The 23,417-nt window shown below is 32.2% G+C and overlaps 2 protein-coding genes across 2 annotated transcripts in view; both read right to left on the bottom strand.

Moving 5' to 3' along the window:
• Positions 1-1,123: 1,123 nt before the first annotated feature.
• On the bottom strand, positions 1,124-12,214 carry LOC132030859 (serine/threonine-protein kinase STY13-like). The gene is made up of 4 exons (XM_059420624.1): positions 12,061-12,214; positions 8,114-9,092; positions 1,869-2,109; positions 1,124-1,438 (listed from the first exon to the last, which is right to left on the bottom strand). The coding sequence occupies exons 2-4, from the start codon at positions 8,995-8,997 to the stop codon at positions 1,343-1,345; spliced, it is 1,221 nt and encodes a 406-aa protein (XP_059276607.1). The 5' UTR covers positions 8,998-9,092; positions 12,061-12,214; the 3' UTR covers positions 1,124-1,342.
• A 9,764-nt stretch (positions 12,215-21,978) lies between these two features.
• Positions 21,979-23,417, bottom strand: part of LOC132030861 (beta-amyrin 28-monooxygenase-like) — a 4,192-nt gene continuing 2,753 nt past the window's right edge. Inside the window, exons 2-3 of the mRNA XM_059420625.1 lie at positions 23,124-23,311; positions 21,979-22,321 (exon numbers count right to left, since the gene is read on the bottom strand). Of these exons, the coding sequence (XP_059276608.1) occupies positions 22,022-22,321; positions 23,124-23,311 (488 nt within the window). The 3' untranslated portion in view covers positions 21,979-22,021. The remainder of the gene's footprint in view (positions 22,322-23,123; positions 23,312-23,417) is intronic.

A 23,417-nucleotide genomic window follows, 5' to 3' on the forward strand; every position in this document is an offset into this window, starting at 1 on the left:
TGTCATTAGCTTTTGGTAATGAAATATTATCTGATTGTAAATTAGCTCATGTATTTTAGGACATCCCGAAGAGCGGAGAATTTCACTAGTTAGAACTAATACAACAACAACATATCTAGTGAAATCCCACAAAGTAACGTCTAGGGAGGATAGAATGTACGCAAACCTTACCCCTACCGTGGGAGGTTAAAATGTTTCCGGTAGATCCTCGGCACAAGTAAAATATGCAGATTTTACTCTACATATTTTACCAAAACGACTTTTGGGTGGAGTTTTCACCTCAAGTGGAAAACAAGTTAAATACGTTGTCTTTGAGAGTCAATTAAAATACATTCTTAGAAAATGAATGAGTCTTGTGGTTGCGTTTTGGTTTCTGTTTCTTGAACTGTAATTCAATATGTAATACATTCTTAGAAAATGAATGAGTCTTGTGGTTGCGTTTTGGTTTCTGTTTCTTGAACTGTAATTCAATATTTACATTATGAACCCAAACATCTAAAAGCTAAAGTAATTTTTCCAAGCGTGTGTAGTATATTAAACAAGAAATTGTCTATAAGCATATGATACAGAGATCTCACTAAAACAAATTGGGGCAACTTCCACAAGTGAAACTCCTGAATAATGTCCGGAGTGTTCCTTGTGCAATTTGAAACTCCACGATGGTGACTATTTTTCAAACAACAAGGCCGAAAAGAGGCCATACACACTTCAAAAAGAGTTTGAGGAAGTTTTGGTCCAAAAACTAGGCCGAAAAGTGGAACTCCCGGATAATATCGGAATTGTCACTTACGAAATTTGAACCTCAAAGACAATGACTATTTTTTTCAAAAACAAGGAGGAAAAGTGGCCATACATCCTTCAAAAAGAGTTTGAGGAAGTTATGGTCCCCAAAATCTAAACAATACTATCAGAAAAGTTACCATACTGCAAATTTGCACACTTACCAGTTACCATAGACATAGATGTGCCTTACTGCTCTTTAGGCGTTGTATTTCTCCTGTACCTTATACAAATATAAGAGCATAACACAAAAACTAATGGCATGGCCATAGATCAGCATTTAGGAACCTGATTTACTTTGAGAAAAAATAAGCAAACACAGCCACAAAAGGACACGCATAAATACACATAATATCCTCCTGTATTACCAACTAGTCAACGTCTTAAATCCACGGTTTAAAGAAAAGAAACAAAATACGACAGAGAAACGTTTCAAGTTTTTCTCATAACTATCTCCCTTTTTCTATCTGAATAAAGAAATTATGCCTGATAGATACACATGCTGGACCGAAATCAGTTTTGCCATCCAGCATCTTTCGCCTCTAGTTTCCTCCTTCCCGAATCAATCTGTAGTCATAGGTTGAATGCAGCACCTGAAACGGGCCTTTCTGACAGTAGTCATGATTTCTGTCTCAGCCGCCTCAAGCATTCCGACCACCTGAGAGTAAGATGGCAAAATTAGCCCATGAAAATATGACTCGCCCAACCAGCCCAAGTTTGGACTGGTCATTGACCCGTCCATTTATTAGCTCAGCCTATTTCAGCCTATAAAAAAATTGGACTGATATGTAGCCCAAATCGACGCATGAAAAAATCTTGTCAAAATATTTTTAAAAAAACATTATTTTTATTTTGATATGTTATATATAGCCATAATAAAGAAAAAAAGAGTTTTATTAGGTACTAAAAAATTATTAAAGAACAAACAGAGAAATTAAAACTCAGTAAAAGTTGTTTGGTTTTTGTTTTGGTGGGGGTAGGGGGGGGGGGTGTTTAACCCAACTCATTTCAGCCCAAATAACTTATGGGCGGGTCAATAACCCGTCCATTTAATAACTCAATCCAACGCGCCTATTTGACACCCCTACCTGAGAGAAAGTTGGCCTATTATCAGGCTCAGCATCCCAGCAGCGGATCATGATCTCAGATAAGACAGGCAAACACTCAATGGGGATCGTTGGACGGACACCTTTGTTGACAACAGCAAAAGCAGCCTGCACAGCAGTCATGTTCTGGAAAGGAAGCATCCCTGTTATAAGCTCCCATAGAACAATGCCAAAACTGTAAACATCAACTTTCTGGGTGTATGGACGGTGCTGGATCATCTCCCTACAAAAACAAAAACAAAAAACGCGCTCAGGCAGTCCACAACAATACACAGATGCTAACAACTTTGAACAATAGCAAAAAAGAATGATAATGTTAAACACGATAGGATCCGCAGAATGTTGAATAAATAGCATTTCAAAAGGAAACTTGAAATGTAACTTCATTTCTCAGGTTAATTAGAGTCAAAATTTCAGTATATTAGAATTGTACACAGTTTCAGAAACTGCTGCACATACAGAGCTACAAGCTTTACCAGATATTGAGATCCGATCCCCACCTTTCAGGCAAGATCATTTAATATCTTTTTCTTTTTGGCAAGATTGTTCATTATCACATCAACTTTGGTCAAAAGCAAGCATATTCTTCCGTCTATATTTCCAAGGTAAGTCATTCATGCATATTAGCCTATTACTATCATACAGAGAAGATTTATATTCACTACATCATCCACTATCGCGGGGATGTGGTGCTTCACGACTGCACCAGCTCACCAAAATTATCACCACTCACCAGGCCAACCTCCTAAATCCCGGACATTTCAACAATATTTCAGGCAGACATGAACACTATTCTTTGATTAGTGTCTAAAAGAAATGCCCTATTAGAAACAGATACTTCTCCGTTTGTCACAGTATCTCAAGAACCCTATTAGAAACAGAGACTTCTCCGTTTGTCACAGTATCTCAAGAAAACAAAAGCTTAATCTCCAACTTACTTAGCTCATAAAGAATGTACTTTCATCTCAAACATTATGTAAGAAACAAAACCAAACGAAAACTGATGACGATACTTCTGTCCAGGACAAAAGAAATCAACAAATGCCAGCTCTATCATTCAGTAAATCTACCCTCAAAACTTGATAAAATAATCAATCTCCACCAGATGGAAAGGGATTTTATTCAACTCTATATCATGTTCTCACTCTCATCCTGAATTGATGATCTAATTCAAGGTTTAAATTCTAGCTGCCATAAATGCCTGAGAAACAAATAACTGAGCTTCCAAGGGCAGTATCCTAAAGACTCCAGGAAAATCAAGATTAGCAATTCTTAAATAAGACTCCAAATACAGGAAAACTCCAAATATCAGGGAAACAATACAATAAATGAATTGAAATAATTTTCTTTGTTGTCATTAATTTTGTACCTTATATGCCAGATTGTGCCACCCAAGGAGATCTTTCGACAGAAATCAATAAAACACAGATTTTAGTTTAACAATCAGCCATGCAAATGCATGAATTAATACCACAATCAATCTATTCATACACGTGTAATGCATAAAATATATTCTTACGTACCTATGCGTGCTTCTAAAATCAATTTGGTGTTTCTAATACATATGAACAGAGTTGGCAAATCAAGCCCATTTGGACACCCCCGCCCCCCAAAACAGATTTGATGCATTCATTTTTTCTATCATTTTCAGAGGAGATGAGTTCTAGGAGAAATCTAAAATTTTGCAATGTTTCAAATATACTTAGTATTTTTCTTTTATAACCGTGGTGTCCGGACCAGCTTGACCGCACCCATGTCGGATCCTTCAAAAATGCACTACATTTGAAGGATCCGACGCGCACCCGCCGACATTTTTGAAGAGTCCGAGCAACATAGCCTAAGACCGCGTGGTTCTCAACCCACTTTATTGTCTACTAGGTCACACCTTTGGGTGCTTCAAATATACTTATTCTTCAGCAAATAAAGGTAACATGTGATCCATATTATATGGCATGGACTCGTTTGTGGGTATGTATTTTATCATATGTATGAGAGTATCGGTATAGGTATGTGCGATTTTCTTTTTTGTTAATTTCTGTATTTTGAAGAGTCTGCATGAAGTACGCTCGGCCATGGCACACCCACTCGACGAGTATGTTCATGCAAAGGACCATTATAACATAGAATGTGATAACTCGATCAACTTTTAGTCAACTTGAAGCAATTAAATCGTCCAAAAAAATCAGGTAATGTCTCCCAACTCCCGAGTGGATTGCACGAAATCTAAGGCATTAAAAGCAGGGGCGGATTTATCTGGTAAATCATGGTGCACGTGAAACCATGGTCTCTCTGCAAAACTAGGTGGTTTATATACATATCTTCTATAATTGGTATAATATTAACTAATGACACCCATGCTCCAAGAATGTTGCATGGTGCACTTGGTTGAATGTTGAGTTATTTACCTAGAGGAATAGGGATCAATTCCTACTTAATACATTTTCCCTCCTTTTTTTTTTTTTTCTTTTTTTTTTTTAGTGGTGTACCCATGTTCTAGAAATCCTAGATCGGCCTCTAAATAAAAGTAAGACGTCAGAAATACTAAGTCACAATAGGCAGGTTCTCCCCAACTTAACTAGTTGTACTAGTTAATCATTAAGGGTTTTCGTGCTCCTTTTGTTTCTAAAAGATCAACTTCAACTAAAATAAGGAATTCGTCACATCAAGTCTAGCAAGACGTGTTGTAAGACTAAATACCAAACAAGGCATTCTTATTATTCTTTTTACCGGGCATTGATTTCTTCATGAATCACATCTCTCCGGCATTGATATTCAAAGTCGTCGTTTTAAGTAATGTGAAGTAAGGGATTATCGCTCGAAGCCATGCACTTCAGAGAAGTGTGCACTTTAAGCAATGACGCGCAAAGTGATCCTAACGAGTAAGGGTCTAATTTTTTGAATTTCAACTTTGAGGAGTTGAATTATCAATATTATTGTAAATTGGATGCAATAATCAGTTTTAATTGCATTGTTATAGTACTAAATCTTTATATGTTTGGCATTATTTACTTTTTGTAGCTTGTGCGCCTCACTCTCGCTTTTTGCTTCAAACTCCGTGGACCTTGTCGCTTTTTGCATTTCTCGCTTTTAAGAACACTACCTTCGATAATTGGACGTTTCGACAAATGACTCGGGCTCATGAGAAGATTACTTGTATATGTACTTTCCCATAACTTGTATGCTTCACTTCTAGTTTTTCACTTCAAACTCCATGGACCTTGTCGCTTTTTGCTTTTAAAAAGATTTTCTCCACAAAGAATACTCGGAGGTTTCAGCAAATGATTTAGAGTGATGATAAGATTGAGCCAAATATTCCACTTCTAACTTCTCGTAGAGATTGAGATGGTCCTATGGATGGAACAAGTCCATGTAGCAACTCGACGAAGAATCCCCATAACCGTTGTAGAGTCTAGAAACATCACATTGTCGCTTTTTACGCTTTTTAAAAAGACGTCTCTACGTAAAAAATGATCGGAGATTTCAACAAATGATTTAGGTTCATGAGAAGATTGAGCCAATTATTCCACTTGTACCTTTCCATAGAGATTGAGAGAGTCTTTTAATAGAAAAAGTCTATGTAGAACCTCAGAGGAGAATCCACATTATCGTTGTAGAGGTTTGTTTCCGTAAGGCCCTCGTGGAGTTCCTTCCAAAAACATCTGCAGAAGAATAAACTTCTTTCCAACTTCGAGCTAGTGAAGATACTAAAAGAGGTATGGTTAGATGAATGAACCGTCGGGAGCTCGTATGAGCGTTGGTTTGACTGCCCTAACTATGACAGAATATTTCCGAGATGTTAATGAGCAAGACGACACGTGAGTTATGGTGTAACCAATTTCTGTTTTTGAACACACAATTGACCTTACCCCAAAAAGTAACCCATTAATTGTTCGCTTAAATATTACGATTATAACAATCGCATAAATAAGTTGGGAGGCTCAAAAGTGTTGACCTCTGATTATATCCAAGAATAAACTTATTTACGTTTTTTTTTTTTGATAACCGAGAAATCCTCGAAGATCATGGGCTCTGGTTCGGAACTCGGTCGATCATGGGTTTGTCACTTTACCCTTCTCCACTTAAATACCAAGTATTTGCCTGTGGCAGGGTGACGACAATTTTACCAAGTACTTGCAAAATATCCCTCCAACACAAGTATCAAGTAATTTCGCCCTCCAAGACTTAGGCAAATTGGAAGAAATCACCTAGCATTTTTGTGCCTCTTCAGGGACATATCTACATTGAATAAAAGGCGCTATTTCCAGTCTTCCACATCCACTCGCAATCTTTCAAAAGAAGCATTAAGCCAAGCATAGTATCATCATTACCGAGTAAGATTCGATATACCTCCCATGCTGAAATTCCAGAACACTTGCAAAGAGGAATACATGTACTTGCTTATAACACATACTAAATTCCCAATCTCCTTTTTACTTTGCATCTTTTCAAATTATGAAGGAGAACAAGCCAATCTTGGAGAAAAGTCTATCACTCTTATTATCAAGAACACTACATTCCCTGTTGCTGCCTTATAAGATACTCGGGCGCGAAACTAAAGCATCCACCCATCTGTTCATGGATTGAAGCACAAATCAATGCAAAAGAAGATGAGAGTAATCGAAAAGCATCCATGATGCCTGCTTAAGGACCAAAATTTCCACCATAATGAAGAAATTATCATCTTCATCCCGGAAATGACTCCAAATAAATGGTAAAGCGCCTCAGTTGATAATAAGGCAGCACCAGCCACACCATTTTCCATGAACTTTAACAGTCCAAAGTGATTAATAAATTCTGCTTAATTCCTTCAAAGCAGACATCCTCCAACAGAGCAATGACTTCCACTTGCACAAACTTAAAATCTATCTGCTGCTTCCAGATACACCAGTGTATTAACATGTCTTAAGCAATCCTTCTTTAACTGGTTCATTCCAGTGCTTTGAGAAAGTTGGCATGATCCAAGCAAACAGGAATACTGTTCGACTACATAAAACTTAAAACTTTCATTTGGCAACCAATTTCCACTCTAAGCGAGATATATGTCAGTAGACATTAAAGTTTCATCCCCTCTCCTTTTCAAGTTTGTCCAGCAGCAACGAACCTAAGTATGTTACTATGTGGAAGTATGTCATCCCATGAAGAGAGAGATATCTGGTGACTCACACCTTCCCATTCTCTTTCTTACCCATACAACATTCCAAAAGAGCCCCACTGCTCTGAAGAAAGAGGTGATGCTAAAGATGACGATGGAAGGTCAACATCACAAAGGAGAGATAATATACTTCCCAAAGAGCTTTCATCTACCTATTCAATAAGAGCAGAATTATGGTTCATATCTCTCAGACATGTCCTGAAAGTGAACCCATTGAGGTAGTTAATGTACCTCTCAACCCTTTTCAGCTAGACTAACCAGAAGCAATTTTATTTTTTTGATAATGGTAACCCAGCCAGCTTGCGTGCATCTCGATTATTTTACCGGTACTTGCTACCTCCCACCAGCACAAGTATTGGGTAACTACACCCACCAAGGTTCAGGCAGATGGAAAGAAATATTTTTGTCTCTGGTGTGATTTGACCCCTCGTCTCTAAGGTTTGCACCTACTTCATTCACAACTAGGACAGGCAATTGGATGTGACTAACTTGATCAAATTACAAGCCACAGACAAGAAGGAAAAGGAAAAAGGAGGGAAAGAAATTGAAAGAGAAAATTAAGTCGATCAAGTCTTTGACCTTGATTAACAGGCACATAACTAAGTTAAAAAGTTTGACTGGAAGAAACAATTTCTTCCTCTTAGCAACAGCACATATACAGTAGAAAATATAATCACAATCAATGAGGTCCGATCAAAAGGATATACACGTCTTGAACCCATCGACCTCCATGCTTTTAGCTTCAGTTCTAAATTAGGGATCCAGCATGCTACAATATTTCTAAAATATCATGCTGGAACGAAAATATCTATGTTTGCTATGATTTCTCCTTATTCTTTGGTGAATAATGGCTAGTCTCTGACATGCACAAATACAAAAATTAAAATTTTAAACGTAACCTACAAAGCTAAACATATCCCAGAAGATTACGTTAAAAAGCTTACTGATAAAAAGGAGAAGAAAAAAAAAAAAGAGTATGTCAAAAAGCTATGAGCTCTAGTATAGGGTTTTCAATAAGCCCAAAACTGGAACTGCTAAAGATTTAGCTAGGCTGCTAAAGAGTCTAGATGCTTACGGAGCCATCCAGCGGTAAGTTCCAGTTTCTGGTGTCATTCCTTCAGTCTGCACCTCAATACGAGCAACACCAAAGTCTGCAATTTTGATTGACTTGTCAGCAGCAATCAGTAGATTGTCGGATTTCAGATCACGGTGTATCAGATTCAGGCCATGAACATACTCCATCCCCCTTGCCACATCCAACGCCTGCTTAACTGCTAACTTCAATGGCACAGCTCGGTTATGTCGTCTCGTTAGGAACTGACGCACTGAACCCCCTCTTGCATATTCAGTCACAATACACCACACCATGGGTTTACGACATGCACCAATAAATCGCACTATATTTGGATGCTTCAAATTTGCCAACATCGTGACCTCCTGCTGAAATTGCTGCTCCATCAAGTGAGCCCTCTCAAGATCATGTTCTGGCCTTTCTAGAAGCTTGATAGCAACATCTTCACCATTATAAGTTCCCTTATACAGTTTTCCAAAAGCTCCTTGAGCAAAAGCTCGTCCCATGGTAAGCTTCCTCAAATCAATTGTCCACTCATCATAATTCTCAAGCCCAATGGTGGGAAATCGAGGATCAACCAAGGCTTGAGCAAGGGCATCATTGCTCAACCCATTAGAAACTCTCCCCCTGTTTACGCTAGCTGCAACAGAATAGTTGTTGTGGACGCGATTGATGCCCTGGTGGTCTAAAATACGGGTGTTAGAATTATTTGATCCAACACTGCTGTTATCCATTGACATTGCAACAGAACCTCCACCATTACTCATCTGCAAGCTACCATAACTCTCAATTGACATGTTTGACCCTTCACCAAGCTTATGGTAAAAATTTTGTGACAGGTTTTGATTTAGGTCTATAAGACCAACAAATTTTGGAGCCTCCAACATTTTTTTTCAGATAAAGCAGCTACACCACAAAAGCTTCAATCTGACTTATTTCTTCTGCATGAAGATTTCTAAAATCAAACTGCACCTCCACAGACCTGCAAAGCATGAAAGGAAAAGGTTAGTTCACCAAGACCCAATTCTTCTCAGTAGACTCACAGGCAGTGGCGGAGCTAGTAAGAGCCAAGGGGATTCGCCCCTTCGGCGAAAAATTACACCGGATATACAAGGTGAAAATTATTTTTTATGTATATATGGTAGACGTTGAACCCCCTTGGCTTCTTCGTTTGTCTGCTTCTTTATATTTTTTAACCCCCTTTGTTAAAATCCTGGCTCCGCCACTGCTCACAAGGACAAACACTTGTAAAACAGAGTAACCTTGTTTCCTCTCTGTATCAATCGACGTAGTATGATGAGAAGCATACAAGAAGAAAAATGTAAATTTGAAAAACTCCAATTTCAACTTTCATTCCTACATTTTTCTTCCAATTTCAACTCTCACCCCTACATTTTTCTTCCAATTATCTTCAACTCAAACTTCCTCAATCGAAAAAGTTCCAAACTTTAAACATAAACCATGAAGATAAACTTCCACCAACCTCCAAATTACATAAAGCATTTATTAAATAATAAAAAATAAAAAAATAAAAAAACTAAACTTGTCAAAAATAGAACTAATAAAATTCCAATTTCAACTTTCACCCTTACATTTTTCTTCCCAAAGCAGTGAAAAAAACCCAAATTTTAACCATAAACCAGCAAGATTAACTCCAAAATTACAGTAACAAATAAAAAAGAAGCTAAACTTGTCAAAATAAAACTCAATTGAAAACAAAAAAATCAAGGATAAAAACGTAAATTTACCGCTACATCTTTATGTCCAAACACCCCTTAAATTTATTTTAAAAAAAAAATTGTCAAAAATAGAACTAACGGAAACCTCAATTGAAAACAAAATAAACATAAAACCAGGAAGATTAACTTTCAGCCAACTCCAAAATTACATTAACAAAAAACATTAATATAAATTAAAGAAGCTAAACTTGTCAAAATAAGAACTAATAAGACTAAGGAACAAATAAAAACTCCAATTTCAACTTTCACCCCTACATTTTTCTAAAAATAAACTTTCAATAAACACAAAAAAGAAGCTAAAAATTGTCAAAAATAGAACTAAAGAAAACCTCAATTTTGAAAACAGCAAAACTCAAAAAAAAAAAAAAAAAAAATAATAATAATAATAATAATAATATATCAGTAAATGAATGATCCAAGGGCAAAATGAAGGAGAAAAACCTAAATTTACTTATTTGAGTGTTTAGCAAAAATAAAAAACAGCTTAAATTAAGTTAAAAAGTGCTTAAAATAAGCCAAAATCACAAAGTTGCTCAACCCCAACTTTTTTTTTTTTTGGGCTTAAAAACCATTTTGGTTTGACCAACAACTTTACCCATTTTATCCCTTATATTTTCTATTAATTCCAATACTACCCTTACTTCTAAAAAACCTTTTAACACCTTTATCCAAACACGTAACTGCTTATTTATAAGATAACTTTCGGCAGTTAAAAAATACTTTAAGCACTTTTGCTTAAAAGTCACTTTTTTTTTTAGCTAATCCAAACAGGCTCTTATTTTTTTGGCTTAAAAGCCATTTTGGTTTAACCAACAACTTTACCCTTTTATCCCTTATATTTTCTGTTAATTCCAATACTACCCTTACTTCTAAAACCCCTTTAAGTACTTTTATCCAAACACGTAACTGTTTATTTATAAAATAACTTTCAGCACTTAAAAGTCAGCTAATCCAAACGGGCTCATAGAACTAAGAAAAACCTTAAATAGAACAGAAAAAACTTTAAAAAATTAAGAAAAATGAATGATCAGAGGGCTAAAATCAAGGAGAAAAACGTAAATTTACATTTCTACTCCAAAAAAAAAGAAAGCTAAACTTATCAAAAATAGAACTAAAAAAAACTCCAATTGCAACTTTCACCCCAACATTTTTTTTCCAATTACAAAAATTTCAATTCCAAATTACAAAAATTACTAAAATTAATGATCAGAGGGCAAAATCAAGGAGAAAAACGTAAATTTACCTCTACATTTCTACTCCAAAATCACAGAGGAAAAAAAAAAAAAAAAAAAAAAAGCTAAACTTGTCAAAAATAGAACTAAAAAAACTCCAATTGCAACTTTCACCCCTACATTTTTCTTCCAATTACAAAAATTTCAATTCCAAATTACTAAAATTAATGATCAGAGGGCAAAATCAAGGAGAAAACGTAAATTTACCTCTACATTTGTACTCCAAAATCAGAGAAAAAAAAAAAGAACCTAAACTTGTCAAAAATAGAACTAAAAAAACTCCAATTGCAACTTTCACCCCTACATTTTTCTTCCAATTACAAAAATTTCAATTCCAAATTACAAAAATTACTAAAATTAATGATCAGAGGGCAAAATCAAGCAGAAAACCATAAATTTACCTCTACATTTCTACTCCAAAATCACAGAAGAAAAAGAAAAAAAAAAAAAGCTAAACTTATCAAAAATAGAACTAAAAAAAAACTCCAATTGCAACTTTCACCCATACATTTTTCTTCCAATTACAAAAATTTGAATCCCAAATTACAAAAATTACTAAAATTAATGATCAGAGGGCAAAATCAAGGAGAAAAACGTAATTTACCTCTACATTTCTACTCCAAAACCACAGAAAGACAAAAAAAAAAAAAAGCTAACCTTGTCAAAAATAGAACTAAAAAAACTCCAATTGCAATTTTCACCCCTACATTTTTCTTCCAATTACAAAAATTTCAATTCCAAATCACAAAAATTACTAAAATTAATTATCAGAGGGCAAAATCAAGGAGAAAAACGTAAATTTACCGCTACATTTCTACTTTCATCGAATTCCAAAATTACACAACAAAAAAAAAATACACAAAAGCTAAACTTTTTTACAATAGAACTACTAATAAGAACCTGAATTGAATAAAAATTAAGGAAATGAATGATCAAAGAAGGTAAAAAAAAAAATGAAGGGATAAAAAGGTAAATTTACCAGGATCGATAGAAGCTTTCTTGACTTTACGATTATGATTTGCAAAACACCGTAACTGCTAATTACCAATTAGAGAAATAAATATTTATACTTAGAGAGAAAAAAGAAACACACACACACACACAGAGTTATGAAACGAATTGTCTTAGCTATAGAGAGAGAGAGATAGTAGTAGTTTGTTTAGTCTTCGTCTTTTTTTGTTTTTTTGTTTTTTTTTTGTAATAAGGGAAGACCTATGGTGTAGTCACTCATATGTTAAAAGTTCATGTGAGCATATTTTAGTACGTAAGTGGTCGTTTGGTACGCGGATAAAATTATCTGGAGACTAATTTATCTCATCTAAAAGATGGGATAAAATAATCTCAAGATTAATAGGATAAGGTGGGATATCTCAAAAAGATTATCTTAGTTTGACTTGGCATAGAGTTTAAGAAATAAAGGAAGAGTTCTGAAATGTGTGGGATAAAATAAGTCTTAGATATTTGTGTGGTTGTAAATCATCTTGTACAGTTAAATTGTCTTTAAATATAGAAAGGTGTCAATCTTTTTGGGACAGACTAAAAAGGAAAGGAAGATAATTCTTTTGGAACGGAGGGAGTATGTAAGTACTTGGGAGTTGGGATGTCACGACAAGTTGAGCCAATAGAAAGGAGAGGAAAATAAAGAGATGAAATTGGAAAAGTGCATTTAATATGGCATGGAATTCTTTTATTTTTTGAATTTTGAGTAAGAATATTTTTATTTTATTTTTTACATCAAGGGAAGACCTATTGGGTAGTCTTGACACGTTTAATTTTCATGTGAGATAGGAGTTAATGTGGGGCCTACTTTAGTCAGAACTGTTAACTATCTACGTATACTTATCTGGGAAGTTACATCAACTGAAGCCAATTAAAAGAGGGGAAAAAGAAGAAAAGAAAGAGATGAAATTCTAAATATCTTATTATCGTACTTCTAAAATTCATATGGAAAAAAAATAAAAAGGTTTCAAAGTATGACAGTTAATTTAAAAAAAAAAACTTTATATATTTAAAAATTAAAACGTTATAATTATTACTTTTTATAATTAAAGACACATGACAAAAAAATTGTGATAAAAACACATACAAATGAATGAATGAATGAATGTTTTAGCAATATAGAGCTCTCTCTATAGTTTTTAATCTTCGTCTTTATTTTTATTTTTTTGGTATTCTGGAAGACCTATGGGTATAGTCACTTACACGTTAAAGTTCCTGTGAGTAGTAGTTTATGTGGGCCCACTTTAATCAAGACCGTTAGATATTTTATCCTACTTCGGATGTCACGTCAAGTTAGCCAATTGAAAAAAAAAAAAAATTGGAGAAAAAAGAAGAAAATAAAAAGATGAAATTGGAAAAGTGCATTTAATATGGTGTGGAATTATTCATTTTTTGAATTTTGAGTAAAAATATTGTTTTCATCAAGGGAAGACCTATTGTGTAGTCACTCGTATGTCAAGAATTTGTGAGCAGAAGTTTATGATGGGCCTACTTTAATATTTGTTGTTTGGACTTCTTTTACGTATGTACTTGTTTGGGATGTCACGTCAAGTTGAGCCAATAGAAAAAGAGAAAATTAAAAAATAAAATTAGAAAAGTAGATTTAATATGGTGTGGAATTCTCATTTCTGAATTTTGAGTATAGTTAACTCTCTCGTACGTTATCGAGCTAAAATTCATATGGAATGGAAAAATAATATTTCCTCCGTTTCATAATAAGTGATATTTTTCTAGTTGTTGCCTTTTCAAAAAATTTAAGTGGTAGTTTTATTTTAGGTACATCTCATTATGAAAATTACTTACTCTTAAAAAGTAAAAAATAAAAATAAAAAGTATTTTTACTAACTGTGTAGTTCTATTGAGATGTGAAAGAATCTTAAATGGTAATCTTGATAAAAGATAGTTCTAAGGTGTTCTCCTATGATTGATTATAAATCTTATTATTTATTAGCTTAGATAACATGAAACAGAATAAATGTGTTTGAGATCTTTCTTTAACTAAGTCCAGTTAATCAAAACCATCTAGGCAATAAGTTGTCATACAATGCAAGTCAACATCATTTTAAGCATGAAAAGTTAATGATATTCATTAGCTTTATTAGCATTACAATCAAATATGCACCAGAATTGCAAAACTCGAAAAAAAGGGTTTTCTAAATATTATATATTAGAAATATTTGCATTAAAAACATGTTGATTTATTGAGAGACTTTCTATCAAAAATCAATGACTTATGACAGGTAAAGTAGGGAGTGGAAGAGGGAAATTCACACTAAAAGTATGATTTTGGGGTGTGAATGTATTTATTTGTAGATAAAGCTAGATCTAATGATTTTTTCCACTTTGGATTTAAGGAATATACTAACAAATATAAAGAAAGAACTAGAAAAGATGGTGGTTAGATGAATCAAACTTTTTTTGTTTATGAACAAACACATGCTACTCGCTTTTTAGTTTTGCGACACATAATTTCCGCAAAATTTATAACACAAACATGACATTTTCTATTAATTGTGTTATATGTGTGTTAACATGACTTAGATCAATATGTACTACATCAATATGTATTACTCTCCCCGTCCCAAAATATGCATTGCTTTAGCTTTTTTCACGCTCATTAGGAAAAATAAATACAAGATATCATTTACTAAGTTACACGTATTTATTAGATGTTGTTTGTGAATTAAGCGCAATTAAGAAGAAGTAAGTTCTTTAATATAAGAGTATAATTGAAAACAATTACTAATTATTGTTTTGAATTCTTGATGCCACAATTTGTAGGAGGTAGTAGTACATATTGATCAAGTCATGTTAATACAAGCATGACATCATTAATTAATAGATAATGTCATGTTTGTATTATAAATTTTGTTGAGATTATGTGTCACAAAAATAAAAGAGATTAACATGTGTTTGTTGGTAAACAAAAAATGTTTGATTCATCTAACCATCATCTTGTCTAGTTCTCTGTTTGTATTTATTAGTATATCCCATAAATTTAAAGTGGAAAAAATCATTAAATCTAGCTTTATCTACAACTAAATGCATTCACACATAAAATTCACATTTTTTATTGTGAATTTTTAATTATATGACCTTTTATGTATTTTTCCTCTAAATCCCAAAACATAAGTTTTCTGTTGATACTTTAATATTGGTTTTGGTTTGGACTTTATTTAACTTTCTATACTAAAATGACATATTTTGGAATGAAGGAAATAGAATTGCAGAAGTTATATAATAGATTTAGTAACAAGGTTAAAAACGCTTGTCCAATATTATATATTTGAAAACTTTCACATTAAAAAGTATCTTAATTTGATTTTAAAAAAAAAATAGCATGCGCTATGACTTCTCAATCAAAAATTAATAAATTGTGACAGGCAAAGTAGGAATAGAAGAGGAAAAATTCATACTAAAAATATGATTTTGGGATGTGGATGTATTTATTTGTAGATAAACTTAGATTTAATGATTTTTCTTACCTTGGATTTAAGGAAAATACTAATAAATAAAAGAATGAATCAAACAAGGTAGTGGTTGAACGAGTCAAACACCTTTTATTTGTGAATAAACACATGTTACTTGTTTTGATTTTGTGACATATAATCTCAACAAGATTTACATTACAAACATGACATCATAAAATTAATGAACTTAAATGAGGAAACTAACGACATACAATCAAAATCTCTATGACAATCATCCATAACATTTCACTCTAAGAATCAAGTTTCTTTGAAATTGATTTTCTTATATAGAAGTTATATTATATTATATGTTTTTTGTATTCGTTAATTATAACAACCATTATTTAAAGAATGTTGTGATAAAAAAATATTGTTATAGAGAGGTTTGAGATTTTTATGAATAATGTAGGCATTTTTCACTATTGTTTTTTCACAAATCTAAAAAACCAATATTAATTGTGGAATATATTATTTCACACTATGAGAAATGAAAGGAAAATGAGATAATTAATTTACTTTATGTTGTAAATTGAATTAATGGAAGAGGAAATATCACACTAAAAATGTGATTTTGGGGTGTGAATGTATTTATTTGTAGATAAAGCTAGATTTAATGATTTCTTCCACTTTAGATTTAAGGAATATACTAATAACTACAAAGAAAGAACGAGACAAGATGGTGGTTAGATAAATCAAACTTTTTTTTTTTGGTTTACGAACAAGCACTCATTACTTGTCTTTTAATTTTGTGACACATGAGCTTAATATAAACATGACCTTTCATTAATTATGTCATATTTGTATTAACGTGACTTGATCAATTTGTACTAGAATTAGTAGTAAGGGTTTAAAACACTCGTCCAATATGGCATATTTGAAAATGTTCATATTAAAAAACATCTTAATTTGATTAGAAATAACATGGGCAATGACTTCTCAATCAAAACTCAATAATGTGTGAGGCAAAGAAGAGAATATAAGAGGAAAAATTCATACTAAAAATATGATTTTGGAATGTGGATGTATTTATTTGTAGATAAAATTAGATTTAATAATTTTTTCCATCTTGGATTTAAAGGAAATACTAATAAATATAGAAGAAAGAACCGGACAAGATGGTGGTTGGACAAGTCAAACATTTTCTATTTATGAATAAATACATGTTGCTCAATTTTGATTTTGTGAAATATATATAATCTCAACAAGATTTATGTTGCAAACATGACATCATAAAATTAATGAACTTAATTGAGGGAATTACTGATACACTATCAGACCTCTCTATACATTTCACTCTAACAATTAAATTTCCTTTGAAACAGTATTTCGTCATAGTAACCATTTGTTATAACATATTCGGATAAACAATGATGTTATAGAGGTTTAAGATTTATATGATTAACGTATATATTTTTACTATCACTTTTTTACAATTTTGGAAGTGATTATACCTTTTTAAAATTTATATGATCATACCTTACGCCGTAAATTGAATTTTAAAAAAATGAATTTGTCAGAAGATTGGTAAAGGCCAAATCTTTATCTCATTTTTCCTTCACCTTTTCTTTTTTTGCATCAATGGAATACGTAAGGTATAGTCACTCACATGCTAAATGTCATGTGAGCATGGATTTCTGTGTGTTTCACTTAAAGTCAATATTGGATCTTTGACTGCTGTTGCGTATGTGCTTATTTGGGATGTCAATTGTCAAGTCATCTCAAGTTGGCCATTTTAGTAAAAAGAAAAAGAAAATACTATACAATAAAAGAGAGAAAAAAAAAAAAAAAAAGGAATTGGAAACGTGCACTTTACTATGGTGGCGAATTTTTTATTTCTGAATAACTTACATATAATTCATTAATTAATATTCATTTGATTGCAAGACGACATTTAAAAAAAAATGAAGACTTTTAAAATTTGTGATTGAAATAAGTGTTGAATATTTGAGTGTGAAATCTTCATAAAGTGAATTTGTTTAAAATTAGGAAAGATGTTTCATTTAGGACGGAAAAAGAAAATAAATTTACATAAATTGAAACAAAGGGAGTATATGTTAATATTCCAATGCATAGTGAGGTAGTTTATTATTAAGCGGATATCGACATTTAAAATACCTTATTTTACGCATTATTTATATGTGTGTTTGATAAAAATTCCAATGAAGCGACATCATACATTATTTATGTGTATACAGTAAAATTTTCCAATCAAATGATATCGCGTTGACTAATGCGTGTGTCCATGATCTAAGGACTTAAAATTCAGGAATGAGAGCAAGTCCGATAACAACTATTAGAATAATTATGTGACTTTACTCTAATTTTATTCAAATATTCCCTAAGAGACAATCATGGTGTTTTATTGACACGTGAAAAGATCTTAAGAAGTAGTCATGGTAGAAAGAAAAAGGATAAATAGTTTTATATTGTTCTTCTGTGTATCTCTTTTAACAACTAAACATTGATTTAACGACATGAAACTTAATTATAGGTTTTTATATGCAATAGCTTTATAATCATTAGACCCAAATATACATAAGAATTGCAAGATTATAATTTAGCAAGGAGGATCCAGAATGTTTATCAGATGTTAAATGTTAAGAACATGTGTGCTTGAAAAGTATTTAACTATACTATATATAATAAATAAGGATGATACACGTGGCGAACTCTCTATCAGAAACTTATGGTTTGTGATTTGTGACTGATATGGATGGGAAAATAGGACAAGAATAATTCATATTAAAATTATTATTTGAGATGTCTTAAAAATTTAAGGTTATTAGTAGAGTAGTCGAAGGATTTTATGAACCCTTGGGAATACTTTACACAAACTATATTGTACAAACATAATTAACATCAGAGGTAGAAATTGTTGTGAATCAAACTAACTTCGTAAGGGTTTATGGGCTAGAAGGGCTGAATGAGACTGATTCAATTGAGATTATTGGGCCAAGTAAAATGTTGAAAGATTATTGGGCCAAGTAAAATGTTGGAAGAGTTTTATTTGTTATCCAGGCCCAAATAGCGTTTGGTTAAAAAGGATTAGAAGTTGAAAAAAATGGGTTTATGCTTATTGTTGAGTAAAGAGTCTGTTTCTCCTCATCTCCCTTCTCAAGTGTTTGTATCTTCTCATCCCCATTCTTATCTATACCCCTAGTTACTTATTATTCAGTATTTTTCATGGCAATTCAGTAGTTTGAGTGTTGCAATTACTATTCCAAAGTTATAATCGTGTTCAAGTTCTTATTAATACAATGAGGAGTTTGGGTTTGTTACAGAAACTGTCGTCATCATAAAATCTATGAGCTATAACGATTATGAGTTATACATGCACTAAGACATTATTTTAATGTAGTTTCTATGAACACAGTGAAGCTATGGACATTGGTTTATCGGAAAATTTTATTTGGGCAATCAAAATAATGAAGTCAAAATAGATATGACAACTTTAAATCATAGTAACTGGACCACTTTTCATTTGTTTTGTTTTTTTTCTTCTTCTAAAGTTGCATAATTCCAGAATTGGAACTATTCAAGAAAAAACAATTAAGTGTTGTGGTTTCATCCTTATCAGAGGGTTGTATGGAGTTGTCTTTGTTAGGGAGTGTTTTATCCCCTAATGTGAGATTTTCTGATGCGTAACCAAATCAAATCGAGCCCCAATATGAATACCGAAAATAAAAAAGAATACAAAAAAGAAAGAACTATTCAAGAAAGTAAAATGTAAGAAAAGAAAGAAACATTCAAGAAAGTAAAACGTAATTTCAAAGGTCATGAAAAACATTCAATATAACCACCAAACGATGTGATGCAGCGGATGAGACTACTCCTCCTTTAATCAGAGGTCTCGGTTCGAGCCCTGAGTATGGAAAAGTCTTTGGTAAGGAGTCCTTCCCCTGAAAGAGCCTACACGGCTCGAATTCGGATTAGTCGGGCTCCAATACGTGTACCGGACACTGAGTGGGAAGCCAAAAAAAACATTCAATATATGATTGCCAATAACCTATATTTATAATTAAAATCATTAACAAACTAACGAATATCAAGCTAATAATCTATCTACTTTACTAATCTTAACCTGTTTAAATTAAGATATACACTTTTTGTGATATTTAGGTAGAGAGAGATTCCATTCCTAAATCATACAGTAAATTATGTTGGCAGACATATAACAACAAATTCCGCTGTAGCACTGGCAATTCCTATCTTGATTATAAGAATCCAGGTTCGAACCCTGGCAGCGGAAAACTTTTTCGAAATTTTGTTCTTTTTTTGGGAAACATCAATCCCACTTATAAGAAGAGGAAAAACAAAAAAAAGGGCACATAATACTCCATAAGGATATTTTTAATGGTGTGACTTTTTTTTTTTTTTTTAAAAAAAATATAAACTTGGCTCGAAAGGAACAATATTGATCACACGTCACAAATGATACGGTGAATGGATGTGATTTCTCTGTCTTTAATTGGAGGTCTCAAGTTCGAATTTCCGGAACAAAAAATTTCAAGTAGGAAATGCTTTCGCCTATAATAGCACTACACGACGCTAATCTGGTGTGATAATTTTGCCTTTTTGAGAAAAAATATATTGAATATGGCTCAAGACGAGTAATATTATATACCACTAAGGGATTTGGTGGGTGTGTGCAATGTCTCTATCTTTAACTTTCGAGTGTTTTGCCTTTTAATAGGCACTAGACTATGCTAATCTGGTGTGATATTTTGCTTGCTTGAGAAAAAATACATTGAACTTGGCTAAAAAAGAATAACATCACTCACCACCAAAAGATGTGGTGATGACAGAGATTGCTCCTTATTTAACCAAAGACATGGAATGAATTTTTTTGTTTCCGTAAATTATGTATTACTTCCTCCATTTCTAGATAAATAGTGTTTTAGATTTTTCATTTTATTTCAAAATAAGTAGTGATTTAGATTTCCAGAAGATTGATCTTATTTTTTTTTTTTTAAAATTACCCTTATTTATATAATCAAGAATTATTAAGTAGCTTTTTTTTCTAGGCATTTAATTAGGAGTAAGTTAATACAAAACACTTCTAATTTTTTATGAGTAAACAATTTCTTAAGAAGTATGCTTAAGCTAAAAAAAACCATATGAAACGGGAGGAGTAGGTGATTAAGAAGTATAGTATTCACGCCATGCTTGAAAAATGAATGAACAAAGACCCATTGACTTAGTGAGTTGTACAAAATCACAATATATAATGACCCAAATTACAAAATAACCAAAGAGGTTTAAAATTTTTGAACAAGAAGCTAATATTGTGGACCAGTCATCACTATCACTCCACACCTTTGAGGTTAGAATACCCATTTACAGTTTTCTAACAAACAAAGCACTGGTACACAAATTATAATTATAAATTTAGATCAATATTATTAAATGGTGTACAAGAAAAAGACATCTCAATCTTTAAAAATCTGTTAAATAATAATTATCTAAATAATAAAGAAAGATAAGAATGTTAGGACTCGAGAGAAAGAAATTATAAGTCCAAGTTGGAACTTGCATATAACTAACTAGAGAACATGGTTGGCTAATCTATTTATTTATTAATAGATTTAAGTTATATATTCTAATTTAGATATTGTTAGTTCAATTTAACTGGTTATTACTACAATCTTCAAGTTATCATTATTGAGTTTAGCAGAGTGCATCAAAAATTTTAAATTTATGGATTCTGAATTTTAAGACATGACAATAATTGAATTTATAATAGATTATTTATACATATTAAGTAAATTTCTTAACATAGATCCAAGATCCAGAACAAACTACTAAGTTCTACCGTTTGTAAAATCCGTATCTTCAATGGTAGATCAGCCCCTACTGAATTATCTGTTATTGTCTATCAACTTAATCTATTGATAAAAAATCCTTAAATAGTAAGTGCACATAACTTAATAAACTCTCTATTTATTCATATCCAAAGAAAAGAATATCAAATCCATAGAAAACTAGCCTGCCACCTTACATTGAAAACCAAGGTTCTAGTCTGGTGTATACATCTTCGAGAAAAAACATCTCGAAATATAAACTTCATTAAATAAAGGTTGAGATTAGATAAATACTTATTCGCGCACAATATTACACCAAACTAATTGATAAATTAACTTTAACGATTACAATTTAAAGTGAAAATACATAGCAAAAAAACAATCATAGTCTTGTGATAAATGTATGTTCAAAAGATACTTGTCTTGCATTAGTTTGGTGTTAACACCGAACGTATATAAGTTTTTATCCCAAACTAATATACATAGCTGACCGGTAAAAACTTACCCGCTGCACATGGTGTTCTACACTTAATCAACAAATGCATAACATACACAAGCATGGTCAATCAATATATATATATATTCACTTTGTCATCAAATTACTTAATCATAATAAGTCGAAATCAATCTGATGTAAACACACAATGTGAATAAGTATTTATTTGATTGACTAAGCTTTGTGAGGGTAGAGTCTAACAGGAAGTCCCTTAGCAGGAACAGGCATTGGATCAACAATAATTTTCTCATCAGCAATAACTTTTTCCCACTTGAACCTTTTCACTAAATGGTGCATGAAAACAAGTATTTCAAGTCTTGCATATTCTTTTCCGGGGCACATTCTTGGTCCTCCTCCAAATGGCACAAATGTATAAGGGGCTGGACCAGAACCCTCAAATCTTGAAGGATCAAACTTATCTGGCTCTGGAAAAAAATCATGATTTTTGTGTGTTGAGTTGGCACTCCAATATAGCTGCATAAAATGAGAGAATTTACTTTCAGTGAGTAACTTTGAGAATATACAGTTAAATTTCTCTATAATAACATCGTTTGTCCAAATACTTTTTGGCTGCTATAGCAAAATGTTGTTATAGAGAATATATAATATAATTATGAAAATTCGCTTCCAAAGATAACTAATTGGTTTTTTAGTGAAATATTATTTAGGATGATTGTTATGGAGAAATCTGACTATACTAAGAATTTAGATTAATTTTATATTACATTAAAGTAGTTCATCTATACTCATAATAACAACAAAGTCACTAAATTTGTCGCATTAAAGTGATTGAACTTGATCAATTGTAATGGCAAAACTTTATTTTACTATTATAGAGAGAGTAAACTTTTGTGACTTTATTATTATAGAGGATAAAATTAAGTTATTATAATACAACAAAAAATAGTTTAATTACTTTACTGTTATATAAAATAAAGTTCAGTTATTTTAATGTGACAAAAAATAATTTTTAACACTTTACTGTTTTAATGGATAAAATTGAGTTACTTTAATGCAACATAGTTAATATATGACTTTACTGTTGTACGTAATGGGTAAACTTCAATAAACACACGTGAAGTTAACTTGTCACCTAGATGTAACTATCCTTAAGCTTGAAGCTAAGGAATGATACATGTTACAAAATGTTAGAATATATTGGCAGTGTAAAAATTCTTTAAACTATTGGTGTATATAAGTCAAATCAAGTTAATAAACAAGATATGCAAGAACGTCAAATTTTGTATGAGATTTAATTTTCATAGTATTAAATTACCTTCCATCCTTTGGGAATGTAGAAGCCGTTGAATGTGAAATCAACCAGTGCTTCTCTAAAAGCACCTTGGAGGGGTGAAGCAAGTCTCAAAACTTCACATGCAACATTCCATGAATACTTCATCTTTTGAATATCATTCCAATTCAATAACTCAACAGGTGCCTTTGACTTTGCAATTTCCATTTGTTCTGTTAATCACAGTAATCATTTGTAAATCATAATTAATAAAATCCAACTTATATTATAACCAGAAATTGACAAAGATTTAAAAAAATATATGTATATTCTGTTAAT

The sequence above is a fragment of the Lycium ferocissimum genome, chromosome 9 (genome assembly GCF_029784015.1).
Source record: "Lycium ferocissimum isolate CSIRO_LF1 chromosome 9, AGI_CSIRO_Lferr_CH_V1, whole genome shotgun sequence".
Taxonomy (NCBI): domain Eukaryota; kingdom Viridiplantae; phylum Streptophyta; class Magnoliopsida; order Solanales; family Solanaceae; genus Lycium; species Lycium ferocissimum.

What these genes read in the sequence shown, in the direction of transcription:
- LOC132030859 (XM_059420624.1), bottom strand. Translation starts at nt 8,997, where the DNA reads ATGTTGGAGGCTCCAAAATTTGTTGGTCTTATAGACCTAAATCAAAAC. An exon ending in ACTTACCGCTGGATGGCTCC is followed by an intron (nt 2,110 to 8,113) that starts GTAAGCATCTAG and finishes TTGTTTTTGTAG; the next exon opens with GGAGATGATCCAGCACCGTC. An exon ending in ATAGGCCAACTTTCTCTCAG is followed by an intron (nt 1,439 to 1,868) that starts GTAGGGGTGTCA and finishes TCTTACTCTCAG; the next exon opens with GTGGTCGGAATGCTTGAGGC.